The following is an 8,094-nucleotide window of genomic DNA, read 5'->3' on the forward strand; positions in this document are numbered from 1 at the left end:
GCATCTGGCAAATCTCTGCCATCGAAGGCAAACGGCCTGTCTCAACGGGAGGACCGTCCACTCATGAAGTCGTTTTTTTCACGCATCCTGACTTCCTTTCAGGATTCATGGATTTCTTCTAAAGAAAACAGCTGCTCCCACGGCGAGACAAGAATCCATGCTAGACTTACCCGTAGTGCCTGTTCCTGGTGTACTCCGCCAATTTCCTCAGATCGTGGGGAATCTCCTACAAACGGCCCCCCCATGAGAAGCAACTAGCATCGGCGTTAGCAACAAAGATTCTCTTTTTTTGAAGAAAGCAGACCAGCTGCTAGAGAGCTTCTCAGTGCTAAGTTGATCTCACACCGCCAGGGTTCTCCAGTCAAAGGAGAAGAAGGCATACCAGCCATCAACCTGTGTTTCAGAAGGAGTCTTTCTTAGAAACAAATCTATAGCAGAAGTGTGCCCTTTTGCAAACATCAATCACCACCACCTATCCAAGAGGACGTCTATCACGGAAAAAGACACTCTTTTTCTTTCTCCCGGAGCATGCCGCGTTCGGTTTTGCCAGTGCGCAATCAAGCAGCACTCGTCACTTCAACCACCGATGAACTCGAGAAAACTTCCTTCCCAAACCCTCACTTTGCTATTCTCAAAGCACGTTACACGATTGAAACAAGTGCCCCAACGTATCAGCTAAAAGCTCCCAGGCAGGCTATTCAAAACTTTCCTCCCTACCGACATAACATCGTTCAGAGTCTACATACACTATACAGATCGGAAATCTCCGGGCATCGCTTGCATGTCCTGGTCGGCGAATCCACAGTACAAGGTGCCAATGAATGAGTTTGGGTCTTCATTTCACTACACACTCAGCCAGCAGAACTTGGGCCCTCTTAGGGAGCTCTGACATAACACTATTTCCGAAATAGAGAACCCCGAGGAGCAAGTGAAGACACAGAGAGAGGAAGAACTAGGAATCAGATGCGCGTTCTGCTCTGGTCAAGAGAGATAACTGAATGACCTAACTTCTTCATCTAGTATTCTCCCCTCCTACAGAAGACGTTGAAAGGCTCTTCAAATACTCTACAACCCCGTCTCTACTAGAAAAGATGGTACCCGATTCTTTCGGTCATCTCTCCTGATCCTTCTCTCACCTCTCCTTTTGATCTTCTCGATCTTACTTCAACTCTCTAGGTGACCACCGTTGTCATCCTACCTATAGTCGTCCGTCTTTCTGTCTCTTCAGCAAAGTCTTTTACTTTGCCCTGAGAAAAAACCCTTGGATCTATCTATTCTCTCTGATGTCTGGCTTGTCTACCTGCTATATAGATACTTCACTGCCGCCTTCATCCTTCTTTCTTGTCTCCGAAGCGCGACAGGAGAATCACCTCAAAGACACTTCAAACTAAGGAGAGCCTTGTTTCTCAGTAGTAGCTGTCGTATTCTTAGTCTTATCACCTCCTGCTGAGGAGGGCGCTGGGCTGTCTTGAGGTGTGGAGGGGGGTGATGTAGATGACCAGTCAGCATATGAGCCTACATAGTTAAGTGTAGGGATACCTAGCTCTGTAAGGATTTCACACCCTCGTGTAGATCGTACACCTAGAAAAAAACCACAGAAAAGAAGAGCACACACAGTCAGACAAACCATCGTTCCAAATCCGCATATATAAACTACATCCATACCATACATATATATAGATATATATGATGCTAGCTATGTACATCTATTCTTAGATACCTATGTTTCTCAACGCTAAGCACCGCTAACTCGGATGAGGAGTTACAGTACATCATACCCCCGGTAGTAGGCGAATGTGTGAACGCCGGCGCCATCTCCTGTAGATACACGCCATGGATCTTCTTCGCTTCAAAACAACACTTACTGAAGTCAGAGCTCTCTCTCTGTTTAAGTACTCACGACCCTACTATGGCGACACACCTACCGAGAGGTAGAAGGAGTAGCAGGGCAGACTGTAAGCAGAGCTTCTAGACGAAGAAGAAGAAAAGCAGATATACAGTCTTTTCTTCGCGAGACCGTCACAGATCTCTCTGCTTTGCTGATGGCATGTCAATGAAGAATTTCTCTAAATGTGCACCTATATGTACGGGCTCCGTTTCCTTCGATATACATACACATTTGAATATCTACCTATCTATCTATATAGAAAGATAGATACGCAGATACAAATAGACAGATAGATAGATACGTATACGTATACGCATGCAAATATTTATATATACATATACATACAGAGAAGGGAACGAAGGTCGTTTCTTTTGACTTCACGAACCTTCGCAGAGAACACCCTAAGGTACTCTAAGCCTGTGAATGAATAGCTTCCTTAACTTCCATCATCTTCTTTAGTCTTATTACTAGCATAGCTCAGTCTTAGGAGAACAAAAGCGTCTTCCTATTTCAAGCATATCGACAGCATTCTGTGAAGAAAAGAAACTCCTCCTTACCTCGTTGACAATAGACTACAAGCGTCACCTCTTTGATATCAGGCTTAGGGCAATTATATCTATTCAGCAGACAAGAAACACAGCAACTCAACACATACATTTTCATGCATATATACCTGTCCATACATACATCATCATACATACATACATATACAGAGAAACCGAGGCAGAAAGACATGGATAGTGGATATCTTCGAAACTCCAACTCTTTGGCCGGCGAAAGATGAATGTGAAAAAGAGTCTTTCATCTCCCCTTCTGTCTCCTTGCTACTAGTATGTCTATCATATCTTCACCCTCGTGGCGAACCGGAGCGAATCGTACACGAAGAATCGAGTCAAAGGGGCCGACGCCCCGCACCAAGTACGAAAGCGGCTATCCAAAATACACGAAGGCCGAGGACGGAGCCTCTGTCAAAGGCAAAGAGCCAACCGTTCGCAAGTGGACCTCTACTCATCGTATAGGAAGAGTTTGACATACGAACAAAGGCCGAGGAAGATTTGGTTACCCTCAATCCATAAGCGACCCATAGGCACCTAAGACTACATGGAATAAAGGATACTTTGCAGGTAGCAGGACAGAAGAGATGAAGCTTTACACATCTATATGCTAGGGAGACAGGCGTCTCTCCTGTCCATTCAGTGTCCCTGGAATATACATGTATACAGAGATACTTCTTATCGTCGCAGAGAGCGCAAAGGAAGTACCTATAAGAAGACACGCCCGGCTACTATGGCTCAAAGAAAGAGCAGCCGTAGAGAAGAGAGACGAGAAAGAAGAGAAGAAAGGAGAGAAAAGACAAGAATTCTTTCCTCATGTTGAAATGTGACAGAAGAAGGTTAACAAGAAGAAGAAAGAGACGAAGAAAGAATGATACAAGTGCATGAAGTCAATCACTTAAATAAAGGCTTCATAATGAAAAGAAGAAAATGAACCAGAAGACAAGATACAGATAGAATGAAGAGACCCTTCTTCAAGAAAGCAAGAGAATCATAGACTCCCTCCTTTCTGTATACCTTTGATGAAAACTACCGGCATCAAGCTTGAAGGCATCACGAAGAGTCTTGAGAGGAATGTTTACAGCCCCTGGAATACACCCGAGTGTCTAAGCAAAGAAAAGGAGAAAAGAAGAAAGAAAGGTAAGGTCTTATGCTATGAATCAAACAGTGTGATAAGAAAAGAAGAGACGGTAGTAGGAGTAGCACGTCTCATGGCTCACAAAAGATTTGGAGACAGAAAAGAATTCGAAACGCCTAAAGAAAGGACCTAGAAAAGATAGGGATCTAGACAAACCGCGACTAAAAAGGACGAGAAAACAGGGTGCATACATGCATATGTATACAAGTGTATATACGAATTTATAGGCATGCCCCACGTGCCTAGGGTATCAGAGAACCCCTCTCTCTTTCTATCAAAAAGAAAGCCTCGTATATAGATTCTCTTTTCGTCCATCGCGCTTCCTACATAGACGTTAACGTAGACAGATGTACTCCGACACATATACATGCTCTTATAGAGATAGAAAACTATGTACATGTATTGTGGATGACCATCTATCAGAAAGAAAGAAAACCTCCTGCTCATGTCTATGGCAAGAAGAAAGAGACTTTTCGATAAGAAGACATCTTCTTTCAAAAACGTCCCTCTTTCTCTCTCTCTCTCTCTCCTTTACCTTAAGCTCGGAGGGTTCGCGAACATCTAGGAGGAGGTACTTCTTTCCATCGACGATCTTATCTTGAGTATCGGAGAGGCGCTTCACAAACTCCTTGTCGACAGTGGGAATGTTCTTCGAGCTCGCTGTAGAAAGAAGCAATACAGAGAGGTAGGAGGAAAAGGGGGGAGGAGATCCATATAGATGGTGAAGAGAAGTCGATGCTCCAAGTGAAAGAAGAGAAAAAGAGGATGATAGGAGTCGGAATGGAATGGCTACGCTTATGATGCAGTGAATGACGCAGCCTCATCATAGATCATACCTAAAATCTACAGGAGTGGCTAGCTTGTCTCAGAGAGCACCCTAGAGGTGCCCCACGATCCTCCAATATGTAGACGACTTTTGTATTATAGATCATACCCAACATATACTCAATGTATGTATGTGTATGTATGTACGTAGGGATGTATGCATATGTACGTACCTATGTATGTATATGAACAGATATAAGCTTATGCAGGGAGATCCACATACATAGCTTCTCTGGGCTTGGGACCATCTAGAACCTTTTAAACAAATACAACTGATCTATGGGTATCCCGATGTATCTTTGTCTTAGCGAGGTAGAAGACCTGTGCATGCAGCAGGACATCGCAAGGTACAACGGCAACGTAGAAGAGTCAGACGGCCAGACAAAGAAAGAAGATATGAAGAGGACAGCCTTACTGCGGAGAAAGCGATAGAAAAAGAAAGAGAGGGTGATCTTTCTTTCAGAGAAAAGAAGTGGGTCCCACAGAAATCTATCTTCTCTTTATCTTTTCAGACACCTCAAGTCTATCGTGCTCTGTCGAAGAAGGGAGAAAAGGAAGAGAGATCTTTCATTGCAGTCCTTACCAGAGAGTGGTAAACTTGTCGAGTGGGAAACGGTGCTAAACAAGGCCTTTCCTCTTCCATCTCGTAGAAGCATACTGCGGTGTCTATACACCGCAGCTCCATATGTCCATCCACGGGTTGAGAGTGAGGGATGATGGCTGGAATGACATCCCGTCTGTCTGGAATTGAAGGCAATTCTTGGTGGGATTCTTTCATATCTCTGTTGTTCATTTCCTTTGTTATCTTTTGAAACATTATCTTCCTGAGGACGCTGTAGAAAGGAGAAAGATTCGCCTTTTGATCTTACTGGAAAAGAAACAGAAGAAGAGAGAAACGAAGGAGGAGAGTTAAGAAAGAGCATAGAAGAGTCAGGTATCCTCCACTTCAATAGAGAAGCTCTCGAAAACGAAAGAGAAGAAGGAAACAACATAAAACTCTTCACTGCCAGATAGGCAGCTAAACGTAGAGAAGAAGATCTGCAAGGCATCGTCATCTTGTCTTCTTCGAATTGACGGAACGAAGAGACGGAGAAAGACGAGGAGAAAGAGAGGGGGTGAACAAGGGGGAGATGAGAGATGATATGATTGTATATAGTGAGGTATAGTAGAACTGATACTCGAGAAAGAAGAAAGACAGACGACGATACTACATAGAGAGACTCCTCCAAGCACTCTCAGCCCTTCTTTCTTGGGGTGTGACCACAGAGAGCTGTCAGTTTACGACAGTGGGAAGAGAGAAGAACATTCAAAGAAAAGAGGGAGGAAAAACGAAGAAAGAATGAAAAGGCAACAATAACGAAAGAGACAAAGGAAGCAAGAACGATGTCGGTGGCTTTAGATAGGTAACACCGAGCTGCAGAGAGGGGATGAATGCCTTGATAGGACAAGAGACGTAAGGTAGGAATGAGGCGAAAGAGAAAGGGAGTTGAAAGAGTTAAAAGGAAGGAAGATGGAGGGAAGAAGGCAGCCCAACACACGGATCAAAGCATAGAACTACGGCACTTGCTAAGAGAATCTATGGTGACTCTAGCTAGCTCTAGAAACACGAGCTGAAGTCGATGAGATAAAGAAGAACAGCTTAAGACGGAAAAAAGGGAAAAGCAAAAGCAGATGGGGTTTGTGTGCGGATGGTGTTCTTGCCGAGAGACCAACAACAAGCCTTCAGTGAAGGAGGTCCTAGAATGAATGACCACATGCAGAGTGTATGTACACTCCAGTTGGCGGACGACGTTCTTCTTCGGGTTCTCGCACCAGTCACACAACAAAAAGTCGATCTGTCTCTTCTTACGAAACTGAAAGGCGAGAATGAAGTAAAAACGAAAGACCACCGAGGAGAAAAAAGCTTATCGGGGGGGTGAAATAAAAGCTGCAATTCACACACTCTGTCTCCAGCTAACTCAAGATTCACGCGCTCACTCACTTTCACGGTTCCTTTCCTGACAGGGAGCTTTTCTCTTTGGAATCTTCCCTTTGACCAAAACAAACCCGAACCTTTTCACGTGTGAAACAAACGAAAACACGAAGAAGAGAAAAAGATGTGGATCTTCTTCCTCCCTGTCCGCAGAGAGCACCGTGACAACATGAGCAGTCACTCAGTTCGCGCACGAGCCTTCCTGTCTCCCGCCTGACAGGTCTTGCTAACGGCTTCAGCTTCAGTACTAGCCCCCGTCTGCATGCAAGGGAAAGAAAAAGCTTGCTTCGTTGGTTCTTTTCGACGCTTCGAGTCGATCGAAAGGAGCGGAAAAGCGCCGGGAAAGAAAGAGTTCATTGGCATAAGAGAAGAGTGTCTCTTGGATCAGACAAAGAAGAAAGACTTTGGAGCTCTCTCTTGACTTCTCTTTTTTTTCACTTTCCTAACTTCTTCAATTCAAGAAAGACAGCCAAAAGGAATTTGGGAGCGTTGGTCACTTACCCGCTGCTTCTATGTCTTCTACACTTCAGTCGGTCGACGCGCAGATACTTGCGTTGTTCTTTCGTTTTCCTTGGTCTTTTATTCCCTCGCTCCCTTCTCCTTCTCTCTCGTGTTGCGACTGGTCTTTTCATGTTTCCTTCTTCTTCTCCTCTGTCTGTCTTTTCTCGTGGGTATTCCCAAACTTTATTCACTCTCGCGAGTCTCATGTCCTTCTTTCTTTCGTCCCACTGAAGTCGATCTCTCCTTCTTTTTCTCTTCTTCTGTTCTCCTGCATCTCTGCACCTGACCTATAGAAACAGGTGCAAGCATGCATGTAGACTGTCGTATAGGTTTACCCTTATACATGCTGTTTATCCTGCATCTCGATCACCTAGTACCTGAAGAAGCTTTCTATCTTCATAGCATACAACAGATACAGCGTTCTTCTCCCTCCTTTCTCGGACCAAGACCCGAAGATACATTGAATCTATCTCCGGATATTTATCTATACATATGTATATGTATAGCTCCTTTTCTTATCGTCTTCTCTTTTTCTTTCTGTAGATTGAAAGCATAGACACCTCTCACTCTCTCATTTTTCTCCACTAGAAACGTCTCTTCTTTTCCTTTCCTAACAAGGAGACCGAATCTTGTCCGTGACTTTTTCTCCTCTTTTCTTTCCTTCATCTCCATCTATACAAGCGTTTTCTTTCTCATCTTCTTTTCTGAGAGCTCCTGTCTCTTCACGGGGCCTCGCCCTCTTCTTTCTTTCCTGGTCTCCTCCAGTCCACCTCTTTGGTATTTCGCGTAGTCAAGCTATCCTTTCCTCGTCTTCTTAGCCTTCAACACTCTGTCAGGTCTCCTTACGTAGAGAGTCTTTTTCCATTCTTCATCTTTTGTCTTTCTCATTAAGCTCATCTTGACTTTCTATTCTAGCCACTCTTCTTTTTCGTCTTCTTTCCCGCCTCCTCCTCTTCTGGTCTTTCTCGATAGTTCGTTCCCTGGATTCATCTCTTGCTGTTCTTCTCGATTCTCTTCTTCTTTTCTGCCTTTCCCTCCTCTCCTTTCTTCTTTTTCTTCTTTCATATTCTACTCCTCTCACTCCCCTTGTTTCGATCGATGCTTTAAAAAACCATGACTTCCTAACATTTCTCTCTATATAGATAGATAGATAGATTAAAGATAGATAGATAGATAGATTAAAGATAGATAGATAGATAGTTCTGTGTGTATGTAT

General features: G+C 43.9%; 2 protein-coding genes across 2 annotated transcripts; one reads left to right on the forward strand and one right to left on the reverse strand.

Moving 5' to 3' along the window:
• Nucleotides 1-338: 338 nt before the first annotated feature.
• On the reverse strand, nt 339-6,464 carry CSUI_004944 (rhodanese family domain-containing protein). The gene is made up of 5 exons (XM_068065125.1): nt 4,989-6,464; nt 4,116-4,240; nt 3,460-3,548; nt 2,446-2,561; nt 339-1,581 (listed from the first exon to the last, which is right to left on the reverse strand). Exons 1-5 carry the CDS (start codon nt 5,458-5,460, stop codon nt 1,388-1,390), a joined length of 996 nt encoding a protein of 331 aa, XP_067922898.1. The 5' UTR covers nt 5,461-6,464; the 3' UTR covers nt 339-1,387.
• A 275-nt stretch (nt 6,465-6,739) lies between these two features.
• Nucleotides 6,740-8,057, forward strand: CSUI_004945 (uncharacterized protein; the record flags this gene model as incomplete). Its single annotated transcript, XM_068065126.1, has 1 exon — nt 6,740-8,057. A coding segment is annotated over one exon (369 nt), but the record flags the coding sequence as incomplete, so codon positions are not given.
• Nucleotides 8,058-8,094: the final 37 nt, after the last annotated feature.

This window comes from Cystoisospora suis, assembly GCF_002600585.1.
Source record: "Cystoisospora suis strain Wien I chromosome Unknown contig_2367, whole genome shotgun sequence".
In the NCBI taxonomy this organism is placed as follows: Eukaryota; Apicomplexa; class Conoidasida; order Eucoccidiorida; family Sarcocystidae; genus Cystoisospora; species Cystoisospora suis.